The sequence below is a fragment of the Magallana gigas genome, chromosome 8 (assembly GCF_963853765.1).
Source record: "Magallana gigas chromosome 8, xbMagGiga1.1, whole genome shotgun sequence".
Lineage (NCBI taxonomy): Eukaryota > Metazoa > Mollusca > Bivalvia > Ostreida > Ostreidae > Magallana > Magallana gigas.
The window spans coordinates 17,885,710-17,910,467 of NC_088860.1; the positions used below are offsets into that span (position 1 = coordinate 17,885,710).

Here is a 24,758-nt window from a genome sequence, read left to right on the forward strand (position 1 = left end):
CAGTAGGCCCCTGGGCAACATTGCTAACATGAGTGACAACTTTAAAATATTTCATTTTTGTACCTAAAAATTCATATATGCACATATTATCCTGGACACCCATTCATTTTTTTTTTCCGGGGGATGGAGGTGGAACCCGAGGCATATTTTGGTAATTTTACTATGTAAATTTAAGAAATGAATTTTCCCGACCCCCCCCCCCCCCCCCGCCCTGCCCCGCCCCAAATCTATATCCGTGCCCCCAGTGCCACCAACACTTTTTTTCAAAGCTTTACAACAAAAACGAATCTCTATCTTGTCTGTCAGAAGATTCTTGTCTGTAAGCAATCAAGATATCTATCTATACTACTTTATTAAAATAATAGACTCGAATTTTTGGGCTTTAATACCGAGGAATCGGAAGAGTAATGATTTTTGTTTTATATATTTTTGTTTCATTGGTACTTGAAGATTACCAATTTGTTGTTATTGTTTTTCAGTCAAGCTTCGCCAATTAATAATTTACGAAAATTCCTTTAAAAAATTCGGAAATTATCTGGATTGTTTAGATTTTACAATTTTGCACATGCGCATTACATTACATGCTAACTCATGGAAGGCTCTTTAGTTTAAGTATCCACAATATCGTAATTGCATGGATAAACTCAGAAACGATGTTACAAGTACATGTACGTGTACATTTTCATTGAAAATTTGCCTTATATTCTGTTCATCAAAGGAATACAGGAGATAACTCTAACTCAGTGCATTTAATATGAAATATCCCGAGAGTTCCGAATGTCAACATGGTGTGTAAATTCGAAGCGGGTAAAAAACGTTGGTGAAAAAGTGTTCATAAAAATGAATTTAAGATGAAAATTTGACCGAGTGTTATTTTCAATGCAGCCTCGTTAATTTTCTCGAAAATCGTTTCGGAGCGATTCTGCATATTTTTTTTGGCTACATTACGGGTATATTGGAGGCATCTTAATTGTGGTGAAGGCCTGTTCCGAGACACAGTACTAGTGTAGTGAAATTAATAGCATTTTTGTAGTCTTAAATCTTGGTTATGTAAATGTCAACAATACGGTGTGTCGATGTATCTATTTCGTAAATGTCCGATAATTTTAATATGCAATGTCAACCCGTGAACGCAAGGGTAAAAATCTAGTTTTATATGTCATTGAAATCATTAGCATCGTTGAATACATTTATCTACACGTATCAAAGTAATAATATTTGATTTGAATAGTGATGAAGAGTTGGGGTTGAACTTCAATATGAAAATTATTCAATTTCTGGACAGGTATTTTCTAAATACACGTACAAACTGTTGTCAAAATCGGTAAGAGCTACCATACTCGTAGTTGCTGAGTCAACAAAATTCGCGTTATATCCATATTAACATATAGCTATGCATATTTTCACTGATAGAACACTTTAAAAACAATTATTTCACTACTCGCTTTGCAAATGAGCAGGGATTTCTTGTATTTCGTTGCCTGTTCTAAGAGTCATGTCAATTTTGACCTTGCTGGGCCAGTGACACCCAAACACCGGCCACAGGGGTCGGGTCACCTCCAGATTGGTAAAGGTATAAAGGTTTCTCTGGTTGGTACAGTCAGCAACAACCAGCTTCCGCCGATCTGTGTCCACCAGGAATCCATACGTCACGTCCACCACTGTTCCCGCGTCAATTCCGGAGAGAGGGACGTGAGTCAGATTGCGACCATCATGGCGACACCACTGGCACAGCTGTTTGTGTTCCTCGCAGTGTTGAGCACAAAACGACCAAGCATTTCTATGGTCGTATACGTAATGTCCCGAGTCAACATCGGTGCGTCGGTTGATGATTCCGATTTCAAACACAAAATTAACATTGTCCAACTGCTTGTGTATTTTGAAGCTGACATGGACCTCGAAGTAGTGTTTGCCGGGATGTTGGAAGGGTCTGCTGCCGACCACTCCCCGGTACTTCCTCAGTCTTCTCTCACTGTGTGGAAGCTGAGCTGTGTAGCCCAAGCTCTGGTTTTGAAGAGATTTCAGATCCTCGCTGATTTTTCGGTACTGATGAACTGTGTCGGGATCGTACACAAATTCTGGACCTTTTAGTGAAAGACAGAAAAATTATTATTTAGACGTTTTCATCTATGAAAGCCAGTCTCCAAGAAATTACTTGAAAAAAAAAGTCGGAGTACATACATAGAATATCTCCAAGTCGGATATCACCCTCAACTGCAAAATAGGAAATGGATATCATAAAAAGTTTTAGAGTTTTAGTTATCATAGATGCAGTTTCATTAATGTATACATTTTACTTACTTGAAGGTGTACGCGCACCTGTTGTGCCAACATCAGTCCTTCCACGCTTCCAACTCAATTTACGCGTATGAACAACTGTGCTCAGTTGCCCCATTCCAGTCACAAACCTCAGAAAATCATCATTCATTTTCACGGGCTCAAAGGAGGGAGATTCTACCTGCAGTGTTTTCTTGAATTTCTGACCTGTCAGCATTTTAAGCCTCCGATACAGAGTCAGGTGCAGTGGTATGAATTCTGTTGGGTCGGCGTGGTTAGTGATGCTATTGGCGAACTCTTTGGCATTTGCCACGTCATTGATATATGCCTCTATATGTCTGGATCTATATATCATTGCGGATTTTTTGTTTTCACACAAGGCAGCAAGCTTGGATTTTAGTTCCTGTTTTCGTAGATCAAGCGCCTTGTGGCATGCTTCAAATGCATCTTCAATTTCTTGCTCTATCTCGTATTCTTTAATGTCGATGTTTAAGAGTTCCTGTTCTGTTTGTTGACTTATCATTTTAGCAGTATTTACATCGTTTTGTAACATCTTGAAAACTTTATTCAATTCAGCAGTTTTCTGATTGTGGATATCTTTAACATTCAGAATGGCGTGGCCTTTCGTCTTGTCATGATCACACACAGTACACGTTGTACACACCAACTGATCACATTCTTTCTTCGTGCAGTAGAAAACTAAAGGTTGACCCTCGTGCCCTGGTTTTGTACACTTAAGTTTCCTTCGGAACACCTCTGGCCCACTGGTCTGAAGTTGTTTGATGTCTATTATGGGATGAGTTCTGGACGCAAAACTCCTCCGATGCGCACGCGTGCAGTCTAAGCACATGAAGATATAGCACTCTTTACAGAAATCGGCTGCGATGTTGTCGTCAGGACAGTCTTTGCAAAGAATGTCGGAAGATCTCTTTCGCACCTTTAGGAACTCTATCAAATTCCGTCTGGTGGAATCTTTTGGAAAGACGTAGATCCCATCGCTTGGCAAAGCATATTCTACTTTGCAGAATGGACAAACCATCAGGTTTCCTTTTAAGATTTTCTTCATACATGACTGACAAAATGTATGAAGACATGGAAGAACTCGCGGGGTGTGGGCTTCTTCATCGAATTCGTTGGTACATATTCCACACAACAGAAACTCGTCTTTAACATCTTCAGCACGAAGCATAATGGATAATGTTTTCACATGGAAACAGACATACGATTTGAATGTTGTTTTTGGGTGAATATTGACGATAGGATACACAACACTTAAACCACACTGTTCTAGATCAATCTTTACAAAAGAGAGTTGAATTGTTTAAAATAAAACTATGTCCTGTTTTTTAAAGACTTTCAAAAATTACCGGCGCATTTGATTTAAGACAATGGGAAAGACTGACGAGCATTTAATTGTTTAGTCTTTGTAATAAGTGTAATACTATATAGTATGACAGGTGGGTTTTTTTGTTTGCAAGATTGAATACATTACAAAATAGTCCAAACCTTTTGAGTTTAAAGTGGAATATGTTATCAAAAATATTTCAGCTGAGGAATAAGTATCATTTTAGGAACTTCAATAAATAGGTGCCTTATACATCGGGTTTTGTTATTTTCATTTCTTGCAATTCTTTCGACGTCGAAAGTTGCTTTGAGTTTTAATTACATGAAGATGAAATATAGAAGGAGTGGAATTCAATCTGGCCCCGCCGTCACCAACTTTCATCAAACCAATACTCAGCCTCAAGCCTGACTTTTGACCTCAAATTCATACACTTTTCTCTAAGGATTTGAGTTGAGTGATTTGAAAATTTTGGTGGCGGCGTGGCCTGGTCTGCGAAGATTACATCCTCTTGCAGAGAGTAATAAAGAGCTTAAAGTTCAATTAATTGATAATTTTTTATTCATGATATTGCTTTCTATACTATGAAATTGAATGAGTTCAATGATGACTACAAACACGTCCAAATGTAACCTTGGTGACAAGGTTGCCTGGTGTGTTGTTCATCTTCATCCACAATGGCCAGCTTGAGAATTGAGAGATGGTCCCATAAAAGAAAGCCTGTTTCTCATTTATGAATCTCTCTGGGAAAATTCCTTGAATGTTTGTCACCGACCACCGTTCATTTTCCACGGAAGGTCCGAATGTGATGCTTTCTGAGTGAGTCATTAAAAGGCCAAGTGTATTGGCACCTGGAACCTGCATACTGAGGGCGTCATCCGACAAAATGGTAAGGTTTCTCTGCATTGAAGCATTTGGGATTTGAACCGTGGTATTTGTCAGTGGGTTGTTAAAGGATGTCATAACTTTACCACTTGTGATGTTTCTGTATACACGCTTGTCTAACACAGATACAAAGTAGTTTCCATTCTTTGGAATCATATCAAATGTTAAGTATCCCTCTATATTAAACAGGTCCAAACTTCCTTTACTGTATATCTGCGTAAAGGACGATCCATTATAATGTAGGATTACGGTTTTGTTCATCAAAACTTGCTGAATTCTCATGTCTACATGTGGCTGTATAGGTTGGTTTGGTCGTGTTACATTGACCAAAGGTATTTGAATTTCAGGTTTCCCCTGAGCCCGTCGCTGATCGATAACCTTTTTGAACTGAGTCCACGAAGTTTCGTTCGGTTCTTCAAACTTTTTAGGCGCTCTCGTATATTTAGGATAGGTTGAATTAATTAGCTCCATTATATCGTCTCTCACGCAAGAAAAATAAGGACACTTCCAGGATAGAGACGAGTAAAATAGAGAACCGGGCGTTGATCCCATCTCCAACCATGGAAGAAACTGCGAATGCCTTGACCAAGTATCCACAGCGACAACGTTTGGTTGTTTGGTCGTTGCAAGGTCGGAATAATTTGCAAAATAAGAGAAAAGTTCAACAGCGTTGTAGTATTTCCCCGCCGAATATCTAGAATATTTATCTGGATCCAAAGCATTAGGGTACTCTAGAACGAAATCCAAATTAAACACCACAATGTCATTTGGAAAAATCTTGAAGGGTACAATCCCACCCTGATGAAACATTCCGTTCACAGGATCATTCGCAATATTAAACACTTCGTTTGGAACGTCGGAGAACGGATTTTGGAAAACGTTCAAGATGTGTCCGGTGTGAATGTCCCTATAGACCAAAAACTCTCTGGACAGAGACATATAATCGCCATCTTTCGTAGGATACTTTTGCCCAATATTGTAACCTTCTAAGTAAAACAGTTTAGTAATTGTCTGTCCGGGTTTTCGGCCATAGACGGTTCCATTGATGTAGTTAATTACTTCAGCATGTGGGGTGAGCGAAGATGAAGTTCGTATAATGGATTCCAGATTAGTCTTTGGGTCGTTCAAGTCAAACTGCAAAGATACTTTCACAAGTACCACTAATACTGTAAGTCCCAATAAGCTGAAAAATAAGTCAAAAACTAGTAAAGATATATAATTATCAGGTAATACACAGCGGAAATGTTACAAAGGTAATCACTTTGTACAGTCTAAAGCGACCAGCATTAATTTTCCGATGTTTTGTTTCATTTTTTAAAACTACATTTACAATATAGATTAAATGATGGTTTATAAATTCATGATTTTACTTTTAAAATATTGGATATACATACTTGTAATTTAAATAGTCATTGTTTTTTTTAATTCATGGAATTAGAAGATGTGTTTACACTAGACTTAATTAGTAGAAGAGAGGTTATAAACATCAGATCGCCATGGAAAAGAGGAGAAAAGAACTGAAATATGTAACCAAAGTGCTATGCTAAACATTTTTTTTTAAATTCTGAAAAAAACCCGAAACATTTTCATACTAGCTTTATCGTTTATATGGGGATAATTCAAAGTATAAATGTATTTATTTATCAAGACCAAAATAATAGGCCCTACTTGATAACTTTAGGAATGATTATACTGATCCAGTGAACTACCTTATCAATATATCGTTCTCTTGACTTGCTACTTAGGTCACGTGAACATGGTATCTTGTTGTCCAGAAATGCAGTCATTCCTTTGGAACCCTTTTCTTGCTAAATATATATATGTCAATCTGGCTTTTATATTTTTTTGTGATTGTATAACCATTATAGAAACATTAAGAAGCATTAATATCTATTAAAACATTAAGTATGATATGGAATCATATTGACATCATTGTGTTGAAAAAACCTATGTTGAAATCTAGTTTAACTATAGCAAAGCAAAAACAAAAAACAACTTAGATTTACTGCCTTGATTCGTACATGTACTATTTCCATCAGGTTACACGATTGCCATGTTCGGCTACCAATGTTTTGCGATGGTACAATATTCTTGCTTTTATGAATCTAAAAGACTTACCGAAGAAAGAAAAAGCAACATTGATGCTGAGATTGCTGACTCTGGTACAAATACAACGCATTGTATGTGGTACATGTAATTACATTGCAAGTAGATAACACTAACAAATGTACATGTTCATGTATATGGACCTTTCTCAGAATGTATATGGATAAATCAACGTAATGTGCTAGCTTAGACGAATTTAAAAAGTATGTTCTCTCGATCAATTTTTTCCCAATAGGACCTCTTATCTTTATATCTGCATTCACTATATAATATAATATAGGTATGACTCAAATTAAATCACAAAGACAATTCCTCCTTTCAATTTAATTCAGCTACTTTAATCTATGTGTACCTATTTATAGCATTTCTTATACAAATTAATTTTATGTACATGTAACAGCGAATCATTATCTTTGCAAACATGTGAACAGTTTTAGAAACATTAAGGGAAAATGCTGTTTTTTATACTTGTGTATAGATATTTAGTACAAATTACGCAAACATGATAAACATATACTTACTGCATTTCTAGCGATAGAACTCTAGCTGAAAGGCTACCAGATAAGATGAGCTGGGTGGCTTTATGCACTTATCTTAAGAACAACGTGGAAGTCAATATGTGTGATTTCTGTGATAAGACTTATCTAAGAATTTTAACTGCAAGTAAAATGTGATGCTATTCGATCTACAACGTCATGGAAAATATAATTCATATGTATTGATTTTTATTTTGTTTCCGAAAGTCAGATAAGCAGGTGTTAGGGGACTTTACTTTATAGCTCACCTGAGTTAAACATTTGAGTAATCTCAATTTTTCTATGTTATCATGCATATCTACAATAACCAAAAAAAACCCCAAAAACAAAACAAAAACAAAAACCAACAAAATTTAGAAAAAAAAACACCCCCCCCCCCCCCCCAAAAAAACATTAACGAAAAACAAAAACTTAAAACAAAACATTAAACTGATCTATAATTTTTTTCTTTGGAGGTTTACAAGAGTCAGGTCCTCCTCTTAAGGGAGAAACATTAGAAAATAATGAAAAATAGGGTATGCTGTTTTAAAACATATCATAAAAACAAAATTTGCATTTGTAGCTAGATTTAGCTTGTTAATCCATGGTCCCTACCTCTGGGTTAGACAGAATCTACTCTAGCCAGAAGAAGGAAAGATTTCAAATCTTTTAAATCTTTTAAAAAGAAAACATGGAAAAACTTTGTAAACATCATAGATAATGACACATGACCTAACTATGATTTTAAAAAATCTCCTAGTAAATTAATTAACATGCCGGTTAAATATTATGTCTACCATAAGAAGAATCCTATAATATAAGATCAGAACCAAGGGAGACAATGCTTATCATAACTTAAATACATGTAATACAATAAATCTATGGATTACCCCTCTTTCATTTAGAGCTAATGGACAGTTTTGACACTGATAGGTTCTGCGTGTATTCTGTAATTCCTTTTGATGTGTTACATGTCAAGCCAGGTATTGATTTTCTACTTGTGAAAAATGATTCTAGTCGTTTTAATATCGAATATATGTGTATGTTACTCTCAGACCTGATTTCTCTCTCCTGTTTTTTTTTTAAAGAAAGGCGACGATTTTTATCTATAAAAGAAAACACCCGTCGTTGACCGATAATCTCAGAGTACACACCAAATCAAAAATCTATTGAACGGTGCTCAAAATTTGCCCATGAAAGTCAGGTAGAGACTAATTATCTCAATGATTCTGATGATGGGGTATTGTAACAGCCTAATGACGTTGCATTTCATTAATTATATTGGGTGATTAGTCATACCCGGTAAAGCTGTCGGCTGCTGCGGTGTGTTGATAATATACACCTGATCTAACGGCGGTGACTCAAACTATCAATATTACACTTTTTTTTCAGCAGCAGTAGCAGACAGGAGACTGTTTGACTCATTATCCAGATCAAGTTCACAAAAAATATTGAAAAAGGTATATCTTGTTTCTGTCAGTTATGATTGATTTTCTCTCCTGAATGAAATTACATTCGACGTTCGGGATGAATATATATGTTTAACAATGCCACTGTATTACTTTCCACACTTTGAGTTGTAATGTAGGACTAAAAATTTATTTGCAAAATTATCGCAAAGGGTTTTTAACGGACAAAATAATAGAATATAAAATTCTTCAACATCTGTCATATTATACAACCTATAGTGATAATGACAATGATTTGAGTATATTTGTCGAATAAAGATATATTCTACAATCAATAATGCAATGTGTGGATATCAAGGTTTTCTACAGTATTTATAAAACATTTACATTTTTTTATTCCTTGCGAATTTTTACTAAATTATCGAAAAGGTCAATGGGAATTAATATGCTTGACACAGGTAAATATTTTTTTATATGGCATGAAATATTGTTAGTGTCAACTACCAGATGATATACAATCTTTTTTATGAGTGTCCACGTACGTACGTAAAGATAGCAATTTAACATAGCATGTCATTCTACTTTCATCATGAAACTACATCATATTGTCATATTCAATATAATCATTATCAATATGTGCAGAAAACTATACATGTAAATGTACATCGTGTGTTTGTGTATATGTGTGTGCGTAGGAGAGAGAGAGAGAGAGAGAGAGAGAGAGAGAGAGAGAGAGAGAGAGAGAGAGATTTATCCCATCCTTCATCCTTGGTTGCAACTTGTTGTACTATAATGTTTATGGCTTTTCGTATAAAACCGATATCACTACTGCATAGTCATTTCTAGTCACATCACCAAGGTGTAAGATATTGATGGGCACCTGTGATTATATATATATATATATATATATATATATATATATATATATATATATATATATATATATATATATATATATATATATATATATATATATATATGACTGTCGTCATGAGAAAAGGGCCCTTAAGGTCAAAATTTCACAAACTCACTTTTTTGTCAATTCTGATTAGTCAACTCTTTCTGAATACAAATATACTAAGATATCCAAGATCTTGTGTATTTTAAGCATTTTATGACAATTTTAGTAAAAGATGTTAACACGACTTTGACGTAGCTCGTCGAAAACGTCACGACGAGCTACGTCATTTCTTTTTGCAATAATTTTTTTCTTCTATACTTCCTTTCAACGTCTTTAATTTTTGGAAGTTGAGTAAAATTTTCTACAATTCTAGATTTGTCACAATTTTAACAAAAGAGATAAAAATATTTTAAATATCCAGATATAGTTAATGTTCTGCACACTTCTGATGACCCCACATGCAATAACCCCCCCTCCTCTCCGAACATAAAATAGATCGATAAAAGATATATAAGGAAAACAAATATCAAACTTATCCCAAACCTTTTTAACCTTTTGCACGGAAATGTTGTCGCATATTTATTGACATAACTTTTTAAGTATCTTCATAATTCTGATGCAAGTTTAAAATCAATTATAGCTGGTTTTGAAACTCGGATGTTATGGTGTTGAATTATTGTCATGATTTCTCTTCTCTTTTATACGTTATTAACACTTAATTCTTATAAAAATACCGATGGAAAAAAATCGACTTCGACTGTCTCACTGAAAAAATATAAACAGACAGGACTGAAATCTACTCGGTCCAGTTCTAACCATGCAGTTTACCGATCGGTCAAAATCTTCAGCAACCTAAGAAAAATCACGGATTGCACGAACTATATAATCACGATGATGCCAAACCATATACCATATAAGACGCTTTGGCTACAGCTTTTATCTAACGTACTGGTGTACATTAACAATAATATAGTGACTTTTACTTACTTTTTACGATCAATTCAATTTATTTATTTATTTATTAAATGAAAGATGTGAATATAAACAAAAAGATGCTTTCTTCGGTGATACATGCGGGCTATAAAGATAGCGAAATTACAGAACGCAGGTTACGTTAATTTTTTCGGTATTGATCGCTACTTTTTGTTTATGTTTATATATACTCGTACCCCTAATTAAGTGTATCAAATACGACAGACCAACAAAATACAAAAGCCATCCCACGTGCTGAATCTACACTTCTATTCAATTGCTTTGTAAGTTCACGCGTACCGTTGTATTTTTGTGATGCGATTTTTATAAACGATAATCGTATCGGTTATATAATTAAATATATATAAGCATTATCTACTTTTCTTTCAAAATGCAAGATTGCAAATAAATTTCAATAAGACTTCTGCATCTTTTGCACTTATTGGTAGTACAGTGCCGGTAGACGTAGCTACTCAGTGAGAAGTAACAATTTTACATGTTCACTATAAATTTAATTTTCTTATTATTGATGTTACACGATGATGAATAAATCTCTCTCTCTCTCTCTCTCTCATTGAATACAAATATCGGCCAAGTGATTATCAACTTTAAACAAAATGACAAATTAAATGATAGACGTTTATAGAATGCATAAAGTTGCATACGGTATTCCGAATTTTTAAGAAATATCGCGATTCTCGGATTTTTTTTATTGCTATTCATTGTAACAAACACATAAACATTAACTGCAGTATCATTGAAATTTGTTTCTTGTATAAAAAAGAAAAGATGAGAAACCATCATCAATGAAGGTGAATTGTACGGCCATGCATGTTATTAATTGTAAATGTCGTTATATTTATCGATCAACATGAATTGATTTATAAAACGGCGATTTTATCGACTTGATATCTAACGTATAGTAGTATAATGATTACAAACCTGTTTAATTTAAGGAATTTTGAATCATGTACGTAACTGATTTGAGATGAATATAATCATAAAAAATGCTATAAATCCATGAAAATGTAGTGAGTTTTCAGGCATGTTATGACATATTTTTTTTATGTAAGTTAGCTCAAAAAGTACACACATGTGGGTTTGGGTTGTTAAATTGCAAAAGAAGACAAAATATGTTGCGCTCAAACAATAAACAAATTTTTCATTCGTACAGGTATATATACTTTTATGTTGTTTCATTAAAGTGCTTACATGAAAATGTCACTAAGAATAAGATTTTTCCATGAAATCAAATGCGATATATAAGAGTAGATTTTTGCGCTGTCAAAATATTTCTCAAACTCTTCTTATCCGTTAGTTACAGCTTTTTAATTCGTTAAATAATTTCAAAATTTGATCGCAAATTCTTCAATTGTAATAGAATATGCAAGAATTTATTTTGTATGTTGGCAGTACCACTATGATTGAGACATAGCCGCTTCTCTCGTGTTCCTTCCGACTAATTTAATTAGTGAACAATACTGCTCTGCATCGATTCTGTATGTCTCAGCCTTCAACCCCTCTTATCAACAACGAGTGTGCAGTGTGGTTTTTTTTTTACTTTATTAAATCATACATGTATTGTTCATGGAAACATAATTTTACTCAGATTACTTTATAAGTCATCATCGGAAATCCACGACCGGTCTCGCATTCAATTATACGAGTATCACCGGGAAAAATATGGCGTTTCTATATATCCGGCGACAATAAAACTAAAATGCTTTAGATGGTAAAAAGCACTTTATTTGAACTTTAGGTCGGTATGGGTGATTTCTGGGAATCCAAAAAATACACCCGAACAATCCGAAACCTAATTCCTCTCCCTCGACAATGGTGTATAACACAATATAAATAAGAATTGAAAACAATAGAAATTAGCACTTAAGCACGAGTGACATATGTCATAGAGTAAAACTTCAATATGAGTGAGTCAATTAAATCAAAGGTGAGGTGTAAGAGTTAATAAAATAATTAAGCATTTATAAATGAAGTGAATTATTGTCTTGTACAAAGAGAAAGGTATATTTATGAATAGATAACAGTTACTCAAATTTCACTCCATGATAATCCCCTCGCGCTTCGAAAAATGAGACGTCCTCGTCTAGAAGATCATCGGAATGATTTGTAGGGAATGTGCGGTCTGTATCTCAGCGTCGTTTGCTTAGGTCTTGGCCGGAATATGCAAAATGTGTTCTACATTGCGGAGATCCACAACTGCAACTCGGCATTCTGGGCTGAACCATATTTAAAACGAACCTTTGTCGTCGGTCGCCACACCAGGAAAATTTTCCTAGGATTCGAATGCAATAAATCGGTCGCTTAAAAGAACATATTAGCATAATGGCAAAGAAATCCACACACGAAACACACAGAACGAGAACAAGTGTTCACAGGATGACGTCATCCATCTCTTGTTACATGCTGGATGGAATCCAGGCGTATAGTATGTCCGTGAAAGTCCTGGGATGTCCAAAACTCGAAAAGCAGCGACGTTGGTATATGGTCGTAAAAGGCGGTCGAATCTTCTGCTCTTGGGTTGTATTATCGTCGTTTGTTGATGCTCTTGGAAACTCGCTCGGTTGCTGGTACGCAGGATCTAACTGCTACAAAGTATATGTAGCAGTCCCGGGTAAAATACCCTTAGGATATCTCCACCAAACTATCACCGGGAAAAATATGGCGTTTCTATATATCCGGCGACAATAAAACTAAAATGCTTTAGATGGTAAAAAGCACTTTATTTGAACTTTAGGTCGGTATGGGTGATTTCTGGGAATCCAAAAAATACACCCGAACAATCCGAAACCTAATTCCTCTCCCTCGACAATGGTGTATAACACAATATAAATAAGAATTGAAAACAATAGAAATTAGCACTTAAGCACGAGTGACATATGTCATAGAGTAAAACTTCAATATGAGTGAGTCAATTAAATCAAAGGTGAGGTGTAAGAGTTAATAAAATAATTAAGCATTTATAAATGAAGTGAATTATTGTCTTGTACAAAGAGAAAGGTATATTTATGAATAGATAACAGTTACTCAAATTTCACTCCATGATACGAGTATGCGAGACTGTCTTTATAGTTTCTAACAATGATTTATAAAAAAGTGATTTCCAATTAGAGCATATTTTCATCACAAACTAGAATGTAAAATGTGGTGTTTTAGTTTCATAGCGGATGCAAAAGCAGCAATTTTATGACGTCTCAAGATCAATTTGTATGCAATATTACGCGTTCGAAATGTGTAGATATTGACGTTACATGTGTATATTTCATTTATCAAATGTTTATTTTTTAAATCAACATGTGTTATTTGACTAAAAAAAATATTAATTGCGGTATAAAAACCAGACCAAACTCTAATTATTCAGAAAACATAACACAGATGCAGAAAAAAATAGAAACAGAAAATAAAAAACTGCGTTTACAATGCCGCAACTTTGACGTCGTTTTCTGAGCATTGTGACGTCAAAAGATAAGGGCCCTTTTCTCATGACGGCAGTCATATATATATATATATATATATATTGAATGTTGACCATAAATCTTCTCAGTCATTTTCTGACATTATTGAAACGAAATTATGTAACGACTAAAAGGTCAGAATTTAAACCATCGGTATCTTGTACATTCCGTCTTATTTCAGGAAAAAGAAATCCTAATTAATGAAAATAAATCATTACAGGTAGTCGGAAGATAGGGAGGTATGCTAATGCGAACAGGTGTGCAACATGATAGGTAATTATTTATGACACAATTTGATATTTATTCCGAAATGTACTCTTAAATCTTTGTAACGGGAAATGCTACGATTGTGTTTTTTTAAACAGATTTTTCGAGAATGGAGATATGCAATGACTACGCAATAAAATGTATTTGGGCGTTTTATAAATAATAAATTTGTGAATTAGTCTAAATATTTAACAATATAAATATAAAAACACAGGTGGAACTTACTAAGGTATAGAGGGAGGGGGTAAAATTTATCTTATCTTTCTTGAATAATCAAGTGCATGACCGGGGATAAACATGATATCTTTTAATTAAGATAAAAAATTTTTTTACTACAAACGTTGCTGCATTTAACGTTTAAACGCGTCTGCTGCTATTTGCATGCATTTAATTACCACATCTCTCTCTCTCTCTCTCTCTCTCTCTCTCTCTCTCTCTCTCTCTCTCTCTCTCTCTCTCTCTCTCTTCTCTCTCTCTCTCTCTCTCTCTCTCTCTCTCTCTCTCTCTCTCTCTCTCTCTCTCTGAAATCGGAAGACTATTAGTAAGTGTAACGGACGGGATTTAAATGATTTTGCACCTAAACGTTCGAAATTAACCTCTCGTCGAATCACGGGAAATCTAGCCAATTGCATCACCTGAAGCTCGTTCATCTCAGTAAAATGCAGTGGTGTCTGACCCGTGGATTAATCTAAATCGCTTAAAAAACAAGGGACATATAATGTTCATGGCCATGATAAAAGAGTCCATAAACTGATTCTCTCCTTGGTTCATCGGGTAATCGACCCAGTGCTTCAGTTTCGTTAATCATTATGGCTTGTAAATTTGATTTTATCTTAATTTCATTGCTCTTAAATCCGACTAACTGACAAACAGGAGATTAAAACGATTTATGACTTTCATGAAGACCCATGATTCTGCCACTTTCATCCTCTGAAGCACTAGATATATGCTAATACAGATGTGCATATTTTTTTCTTTGAGTGAATTTAACACTTATTTTTGCTCTGGTGTTTTCAATTTATCATTGCATTATATAACAACTAAAGTGATGTAAGGGCAATCTGATATTCTTTCAATTCTTAGCTATTTTTGTTGTGTATAAATGCAATAGATAATAAAATGTGAATAAATTATGCACTCAGTCACTTGTTTGGCATGCGTTATGCAATTTAAGATTTTAATGAAATTATCTCTTCAATTATGTTTTTTGTTGCTGAAAATACTTCCATCAAAATTCTGTAAAACGCTCTGATTGGAATTTCATATTCGCTGATTATGTTCGAGATTTCTTGGGACAATGCATGCACCCTGAATATTTGCCTAATATTTAATAAATGTGGACAGTCTCGTGCATGGATGGATATTAGACTTTCCGTCTGAATTTTTTTTATTTGAACAACCGATTGGTTCATTGATCTTCCAAAGATTATCTAATGATTACGTCATTTGAGTAAACCTGATAGTCGAGGAGATACAATGGTCAAAATGCTAACCATGATAAAGGGTGTGCTTTTGATTTGACATTGAAAACAACCAATCTATTCAAAAATAAATATAGGATATAGTGACTAATATAATTAAGCTACGTTTTTAGGTGCACTGCGTGATCTAATCCTGTTGATGTTTCGCAAATAAGAGAATGTTTTAAACTAATTTCGTCTGATCTCAATGCGATGCTCTGTGGACCTGCAGGAAGGATGACCAAAGAAACCACGTGACTCCACTCGAACACCCGCATGGCGCCAGGAAGTTACTGCCGCCTTGAGTCAGGGTCCGGTGGAGAGAGAGGGAGATGGAGGGGGTTGGGGCACCGATCAGCTCCGCCTTTTCAAAGAGACTTGTTTCTGATGTAGCACAAGAGATCAGTAATGCTGTGGGAAAATGCAAAGTAATAAACACAGTGATAGATCGTTTCATCCTGGGCTCATCTATTCCTCTCCAATTGGAACAAATAATTCCCACAAGCTCATTACCGACAGATAACAGAAATAGCGCGGTAGCATCCGGTGATGAATTGGAAAAACACCTAGGAAATTAGCCGGTGCCTCGGTATCAATAAAAATGGATTGATTTTGGGTGGAGGGCTGACCCAAAAAGGGTTGCAAGATTCGAAGTACGAAATTGTCACAAATGAGCCGATTGCAAACAATCAATTACCAATGATTTCAACGGATGAAGCTCCTCGAGTTAAGGATAAAATGGCATTAACGAATATAGATCGCTCGTAAACTTTTCGAATACGGCTTTCAGCTATAGGAAGAAAGCCGCACCTGTGAGCTCGCATCGCACAGAAAGCAATTCATTATGGCTATAGAAATCATGATCTTTTTTTTTTCTTTTGCTTTTGACGAGCGTTATCTTTCCAGATGTCAAAAGCCGACATCAAAACGGGAATAAAAATATTCATTTCACTATTAACTTTTGAAGCCAAAATTTAATTTCCACCATTGCCCTCCAGTTTAAGGTCACTTTCATCGCCAGCGAAAATAAAGTCGCTCTCCGTTTTTCCTTCCTTCGACGATCAACAAAGCGCAAATTTTACAACTGTTTGGTCAATGTAGCCCATGCTAATCAGGAGCAAAACATTCAGACATAGTATTGATATGCTGAACATACTGCTGTATAACGTTCTTCTTTATGGCGTCCACAGCGGGACTCTTTGCCTTCGCCAATAAGACAAATGACCAGCAATATCTTATCTCGACGGGACCAGTTAGAGTTTGATTTATACGCTAAGTAGCTGTTTCATATTCATCTCTGTATGTTATGCACTGGAATCTTGTGATTCTTTCTGTCTTGTATCAGGTTTTCAAAGAATGTTCATTTTCGGTCTTTATCAACTTTTACATTTTCTAAATTTCAGCAAAATGCCTACACCTGCGTTGAAGAAGACAAAAACTCTCTCTTTTTATTAACACTATCATGTTAAAATCGCACTCCCCTTGTAATATCTTGTAATATTACTCCGATAGTTTAAAAAGAATGTTACAAGTGCACAATACACCTTAGATGGTTTGCATTTGCACTACTATCTTGCACATATAATAATTTACAAGTATATTCATCTTTATCTCCGGAAATTCAACAGGGTTCGATTCAATTCGTAGCGACAGAGCAGTAGGAAGCGTATTAACAACGAAGATCAGGCAACATGTTGCATATATATATTAACGTAGGTAAAATCACCACTTCCCTTGACAGATGGTGTTTGTAAATTATAAGTCTTGGCAATCCAATATCTCCCTGCAAGATTCTGGCGCCAAATATCACGCTCAGAACCAAGAAGGATGAGATGTGTTGCAACATAATCATACCGACCACGCCGAAATCCTGTCAGCGCTGGCAATCGGTTTTTAGAACGCAGTTCGCAGTTCGCAGTTCGCAATTGAATAGTGAACTGCGTTCTATAGAACGCAGTTCGCAATTCAAAATTTAGTGCGATTGAATAGTGAACTGCGTTCTATAGAACGCAGTTCGCAATTCAAAATTTAGAATTCATATTTGGGGCCCGCTTGCCTTATATGCAATTCTATGCAATTGAATAGTGAACTGCGTTCTATAGAACGCAGTTCGCAATTCAAAATTTAGAATTCATACTTGGGGCCCGCTTGCCTTCTATGCTAAATTTTGAATTGCGAACTGCGTTCTATAGAACGCAGTTCACTATTCAATTGCATATAAGGCAAGCGGGCCCCAAGTATGAATTCTAAATTTTGAATTGCGAACTGCGTTCTATAGAACGCAGTTCACTATTCAATTGCATATAAGGCAAGCGGGCCCCAAGTATGAATTCTAAATTTTGAATTGCGAACTGCGTTCTATAGAACGCAGTTCACTATTCAATTGCATATAAGGCAAGCGGGCCCCAAATATGAATTCTAAATTTTGAATTGCGAACTGCGTTCTATAGAACGCAGTTCACTATTCAATTGCATATAAGGCAAGCGGGCCCCAAGTATGAATTCTAAATTTTGAATTGCGAACTGCGTTCTATAGAACGCAGTTCACTATTCAATTGCATATAAGGCAAGCGGGCCCCAAGTATGAATTCTAAATTTTGAATTGCGAACTGCGTTCTATAGAACGCAGTTCACTATTCAATTGCATATAAGGCAAGCGGGCCCCAAGTATGAATTCTAAATTTTGAATTGCGAACTGCGTTCTATAGAACGCAGTTCACTATTCAATTGCATATAAGGCAAGCGGGCCCCAAATATGAATTCTAAATTTTGAATTGCGAACTGCGTTCTATAGAACGCAGTTCACTATTCAATTGCGAACTGCGAACTGCGAACTGCGTTCTAAAAACCGATTGCCGTCAGCGCTTATTTCAAAGGAAGTTTATTCTGATTACTCCAAGATTTTTTTACGCCAGGATTTTAAAAAGAATAATGTAATTTGCTTTGAAAAGTTTATTAACCTATTATAAACTTAAATAAATATTTCTTCTTTTTTTACGCTGCTCCCTTCGATACCGGTTGTTTACACTACGTATATTCATTTTCAAACCACCAACTTTCCAATTGGCAAGCTTCGCTAGGCTACGCAATAGTTGGAGAAATAAACAGACGAAATATTGATTCCAAATATGTCCTAACTTTGACCTCAACTGATCCTGATTGTTATTGATATACATGTATCTCTCTCTGTGAGAGAGAGAGAGAGAGAGAGAGAGAGAGAGAGAGAGAGAGAGAGAGAGAGAGAGAGAGAGAGAGAGAGTCTGATAATAAATATAGTTTCTTTATCACAATATTTATTTGCAGAGCTTAACTTTACATTTTTAAGTGAACACGACATTTCTGACTATTTCGAGATATTCTACAAACTGGAATCAGCAAAGAAATAGGCAAGGGCTAGCTGAAGGTTTTGTAGTGTGTAGTTGTAGAAATGTATATATACAGCGAGTTCAGTTATGATGAAAAGAAAGCTAACACAGAAAAATGAATGAATGAAAGCTAGAAGTGCATGAAACTTCAAATGAAAGAAAAGTAAACTTTTGTGTAATATCAAGTTCAAAGCTTCTGTGTAAAGTCAACTGTTTCAAGAGATCTTCAAATTTCAAAGCATTTACGAAGTAGTACATGTTCGTAAAAGGTTTCAAGCATATAAAAGCCTTCAGTTGTAGTTCCTTGGGTAATTGGTCATACAAAAGTGCAAGAATATATGAAGTTATGTAAAAAGACGTGTATTTACTACCGACACATTACATATGGTATAATTGTTGGTATGCAACAAAATAAAGCATGTTTTGGTTAATAAAATTAATGTTCATGAGTTTAATCATCATAACTTCTGGTACACTATACACCTGACCAACGCACGTACTTCTACCAGGTGCGAATAGTGTTTAATATGGACCAGGGTTAATAAAATTTAATAGCTTGCAGGACACGGTATGCATTGTTATATGTTCAAAGGTAAATCTGTATGTGATTGCAATAAACAAAACTTGCTACAACGCTATCAAAACACTGAACCTTGATACATTCGCAGGTGTGAAATAAAAACTCGAAGCACAATATCCGGATTCATACGGCAGGGTCGTATTTTTTGGCTGTACTTGTGAAATTAAGACCAATTAGAATAAGAATTTGAAAAATTTAATCCCAAACATATGGTTATTCTGTTCTTTGTTAAAATTCATATGCACTGTACATGAAAAGAATTTTGTAGAACATATAACATGCTATATTTACAAAATAACACATGGGCTTTCTTTCTCTTTATCTTTTTGTGGTTTTTTCGTCCTTATTTTAATTTTTTTTTTCAACTTGGAAAAAAAGAAAGAAAACACAAACGCGTGCTTAAGGCAGCTACTCTAATTAGAACGAGCATTAATTAAGTGGAACTGTATATGTCTTAAATACGTTAGTATGAAATTGAAAAAGAACTTCCTTTCTAAAGGTCGACTTGAAAAGAAAACGACCTACTTATAACTTTTTTTAAAATTCATTTCCTCGGATTTGATAAGATCTTTTCCTGTTTGGCTACGAAAACCCGTATCGTTCCGCATGTAATTGCCGTACTCTATATCAGATGATACCGTGGGTTTACACGGACTGAAATTAAGTCTTTGGATTGGATTATAATCTCTCATCAGTGAATAATAACAAACGGCACTGCCTGTAATAAAATGATCGTTTACTGTAGATAAACTGGAAAGGTATAAATGTCTGCGGAGATCTCGTGCCTAAAATAAACGGATGATGGTCATTGGCTCCGTGTAGCCCCCGATACAGCGGTTAATTAAATTATAATCATGATCTTGTATCAATGATCTTCCCCGATTACAATGATAAATAAGATGGCCCTGATATATTTTTTTTCATATCAAAGAAACTGTTTTTCTTTTATATATCTGTAGTACATGAATAATAGATTAGGTTGTTTACAATATTTAATAGACGCTCTTGAATATTCGTTTACATGTACGTGTTCTGAACACAATTATAGATAGATATGTTTGTACTTGTATCAAATATTAAATTAGACTGAAGAAGTGTACATGTGTCTTTGAAAAGTAAAACATTTGCGGAAGAAGTATAGATTTATTAAGATTAAACGTATATTAAGCTAATTTACTCTTTTTTATCAACTTGGGGTTCACTCAGATCTTTCATTTGATAAACAATTACTTTGAAATACATATTGCGAAATGTGCCAGTGATATTGATCTAGTACGAGTGGGAACAGGAGGAAACGTTATATATAAAAAAAAACAATCGCGAAGATTGGTGGAACTTAGTAACCTATATATCTACATGCAGTAAAAACGGCATATCTAACTTTCAAAAATATTTCAGTAAAAATTAAAAGTATTCTATAATATCCAGCATAGAAATATTTGGTAAGAATACCATAATATATAAAAGAATGTTTGAAATTGAAATGAATATTTCCGTAATCAAGATTTTAATGCATGCACTTGCAAGTGCATTAAAACATCTTGATTTATAGAACACTTAAAATCACATGAAAATGTCAGACATCAGATAAATTTTAGAATTTATAACATTTCTGTTCGTGAATATTTGGTTTAAATAAAAAAAAATTGTAAAACATCACGGGTCTGTGACATAACATTCACGAATGTATAAAAAATTATTTTCACAACATCGGAGAACCTCTTCCTTCTTCAGCTCAGCGTTAGATATCTGGGCCTTGTTTGTGTATCGGCTTTGAGAGATCGAGACACATGACACATTGGCGCATAACACAGCTCTGTAGGTGGTTTCTGAATTTATGCAGATGTGCGAACAGGAGATGCGCACAGGTATTCAAAGTGACAGACGGCAGGTATTAATAACCAACACCTGGCAGCGGTTTTAGTGCAGTTCCCTGTATAATGTTGCCTTACAACGCCTTTTAATTTTGCAAAACAGCAATACTAGAAAGTTTCCAATTTTAATGCTCGAAATACGATATATTTTATACAATATCTAATTATTTGAAAAAGTGCATCGATGATGAAATCTTCTCTTTTAATTTGTTATGGTGTATTTAGCTGAAGGCCATTTTTCAGAATCGCTTTATATTTCCTTTTTTTTCTAGATCAAAGATGATTGGTAAAAAAGCAACCGTGTTTTTTATTTAGAGTTGCCATTCATCAGCGACCAGAATCAATACACAGATTGTCATATATTTGATTAATCTATTGAAGGCGTATTACTGGTCGTAAATCAAATTACTTTGTTTTCATTAAATTGCTTTTGTCAAGCGAAACTTTATCGATAACAATTTTCCCATTGGCCATTGAGCGCTGCCAATTTTATGGGTTCTTGATTTTCTACAATATAATAATTATATATATATATATATATATATATATATATATATATATATATATATATATATATATATATATATGAAAAAAACCCCATTTTACTCGAGGTCATTTACTGTGGAACACTTGACGAGGGGTTTCACCCCCCCCCCCCCCCCCCCATTTTAGACTCCAAGGAGTCTGTTTGTATTGTAATGTATTGTATGGATTGTTGTAAACTGATGGGCTGTATTGCCTAAGGTTAAATTTATGAATAAATAATAAATAATATAAATAATATAATACTATGTAGATGTCATTTAGACTTTTTTTTCAGAAAAAACTAATGTCATTGAACACTAAAATAAGTTTCGTAAATTAATAAACTTAACAAAAAGTCTGTTGTGAACTAACAGACAATTTATCACCTCTGCAAATGCCATTCTTTGCAGGTGCGGAACAGTAACTCTCAAGAGACAATATTCTGACCACACAGGGTAACCAAATTTCATTTTCTTTTATTTCTGTTTCTTCTAATATGCCTGATTTGCTGGTTCCCCACTGAGATAAAATGGCGGATCATCTACTGCAATTTGCCCCCGTGACGTCAGAACAAAGGATTTTTTTCTTAAAAGGTCTTGTGACAATCATCACTTCAAAAAAATATATGACTACTCTACTCAGACGTCTTTTGAATAATTCCTTTTTATCTGCAAAGCAGTTAGATTTTACAATGTATTTAAAAGGATTTTTAAACAAATGTAATTGATTTTTGAAAAACTTCAAAGATATGCTGTTGCATGGAGGTCGAAATAGTGTCACTATAACATTGAAAACCTTATCAGAAAATTGGAAGTCTTTGAACGTAGGGCTGCACGAACTTCTTGTACATGAAAAACTCCCCTGTAGTCATTCATCAAGCTCTAGGGCCACTGTCCATTGATCTAAATGACTACCTGACAGTTAGATCATGGGTCAAAACGGGTGTTGGTTTGTGATGGTTAGGGTTTGGGTTTCATGACATGTCGCCAATTCAAAACTAAATTGATATCCCTACAAATCTGTGTTGCTAAAACAGGATAGGCAAAAGTGAATTGATTTTGACAATGAGTGTGAGTTTATTCATTCTTAAGCCGAACGACATGCATATTGGATCACATTGTAGTAATGAATATAATACACTTTAGGAAGTAAATATTATACTAAAGACAATATATCACAGAAGATACACTTTGTAATTATGCATTAGAAATACTCGAAAATTGTTCATGCACTTTGTATTTTCAGCAAAATGTTCTTAATTAAATGTTAAAAAATAATCACATTTCACTGTAAACATAATCCATGAGACAACTTTAAACATTACATCAAATTCATCTGCTAAGCAAGCTTCTGATAGAGATTGCCAATCGTATAACAGTGGCCTTAATTAGAATATGAGATACTCCATTATTCCTTGAAATGAAAGAGAAAAATTAATATCAACGATTCCCTCTACAACTCTACGCACGTCTTATTTCCGAACCTTTGTTTTGTTTTTGTTTCTTCCTTTTTTTGTCTTCTGACAGTTTCTCCCATTGACGTGCATCACCAGATGGTGTCTTGTATACGGCTGTTGTCGGAACTGTGGGGGATCCTGTCAATAGGTGCAACATCTGGGCTCACGATGCCCCATCGCTGTGACAATCATCCCCTAAGTACATGGCCTTCTTGCAGACATTCAAAGAACAATACAGCATTGTTTACAGTTGTCCGTCTATCTGTTCTATCAGAATGGCTGTGAGAGATGAATATTTTTATTAGGTTTGTCAGTAATTTCTGTATCATCAAAAACATTTTTCTCGGAAAAGATTCCTGGTCATGTAACTCGTATGTTTCCCCCGTTTGTATACAATGTTTAATTTGCCGATAGACAATTGGAAAATTGATATTGCTATAAAAAGAGAAAAGATACAATTATCTTTAGTTACTTTGTGCTGGTTTTAGTTCATCATATTGAGGTGCCTGAATACATGAAAAAGTTTAGTATTAGAATAAACTGTTTTTCATTTAGTTATAATTGGACGGAGACAAACAATCTGCTTGCTAAATTGATGTAAACATTATTTGATGGTACATTGTAGGTTATCAAGAGAAAAAAACCCATTAATAACAATAATGATATAAAAAAAACTGGGTCAGAGAGTATTTTAACAGAGAGAAAGCGTTTAACAACACAAGTATTTCGCTCGATCGATGAAGAAAAAGAACAAAAGGTTCGCCAATTGATTATGAGTTAAAATTTACTGAGCATGCATGCAAAATGTAAGCATACATTGCATCATAAACTGATAAACTATTATTTGAACTTGTCTTTAGGAAATTTACTATACTGATGCAGACACATAGTATACCTATTTTATTCTGGTATTACTTTATTTTCACTCGTCCATTGCCAACATGTGAAACAACATGAAATGATAAAATGTCGATTTCCCCTGACTGTTTAGATGAGCTGATAAATTTTTACGGATATAATTTCGTTTGCGGCTGGTTTGTAAAGAAAACTCGCTACAATTGATAAGCAGAAGAACTGACATGTTCTAATTTTTGTTACAAAAATAAAATGCCAGTATTTGCGATAGATATAATTATTTACGTTTCGAAGCTGTCTTGGTTTAGATTCGTTTACACCAGACCCCTAAGTCTGCATGACTCCAAGCTGCCAATGTTCCTGATCTTGGCAACAGGTATAGAAATATCAATTACTTTAATAGTACTCTGTGATTAGGATAAATAAATAACGAATAGTATGGCTGTTTCTGCATTACGATTACAGAATGATACGGAAATTTCGTGTAACAAAACAT

The 24,758-nt window shown here is 34.7% G+C and overlaps 2 protein-coding genes and 1 long non-coding RNA gene across 4 annotated transcripts; 1 reads left to right on the forward strand and 2 right to left on the reverse strand.

Moving 5' to 3' along the window:
* Positions 1 to 235: 235 nt before the first annotated feature.
* LOC105319525 (E3 ubiquitin-protein ligase TRIM56) lies at positions 236 to 4,049 on the reverse strand. Its single transcript, XM_020063798.3, has 3 exons — positions 2,302 to 4,049; positions 2,182 to 2,214; positions 236 to 2,084 (listed from the first exon to the last, which is right to left on the reverse strand). Exons 1-3 carry the CDS (start codon positions 3,464 to 3,466, stop codon positions 1,438 to 1,440), a joined length of 1,845 nt encoding a protein of 614 aa, XP_019919357.3. The 5' UTR covers positions 3,467 to 4,049; the 3' UTR covers positions 236 to 1,437.
* A 113-nt stretch (positions 4,050 to 4,162) lies between these two features.
* On the reverse strand, positions 4,163 to 7,238 carry LOC105319508 (uncharacterized). Its single transcript, XM_011417072.4, has 2 exons — positions 7,132 to 7,238; positions 4,163 to 5,687 (listed from the first exon to the last, which is right to left on the reverse strand). The coding sequence occupies exons 1-2, from the start codon at positions 7,134 to 7,136 to the stop codon at positions 4,220 to 4,222; spliced, it is 1,473 nt and encodes a 490-aa protein (XP_011415374.3). The 5' UTR covers positions 7,137 to 7,238; the 3' UTR covers positions 4,163 to 4,219.
* A 1,193-nt stretch (positions 7,239 to 8,431) lies between these two features.
* Positions 8,432 to 24,627, forward strand: LOC136270956 (uncharacterized). 2 transcript variants are annotated; one of them, XR_010708812.1, is made up of 3 exons: positions 8,432 to 8,585; positions 14,101 to 14,153; positions 22,362 to 24,627. It is a non-coding gene; the product is annotated as an uncharacterized lncRNA (long non-coding RNA). The 2 variants fall into 2 exon arrangements; XR_010708813.1 differs by having other exon boundaries at positions 23,478 to 24,627.
* The last annotated feature ends 131 nt before the right edge of the window (positions 24,628 to 24,758 follow it).

Bases quoted from the DNA above. Each gene is read 5' to 3' on its own strand.
- LOC105319525 (XM_020063798.3), bottom strand. From the start codon at position 3,466: ATGCTTCGTGCTGAAGATGTTAAAGACGAGTTTCTGTTGTGTGGAATA. The intron at 2,215-2,301 runs GTAAGTAAAATG...CCTATTTTGCAG, and splicing joins AGGTGCGCGTACACCTTCAA to TTGAGGGTGATATCCGACTT. The intron at 2,085-2,181 runs GTATGTACTCCG...TTTCACTAAAAG, and splicing joins CCGACTTGGAGATATTCTAT to GTCCAGAATTTGTGTACGAT.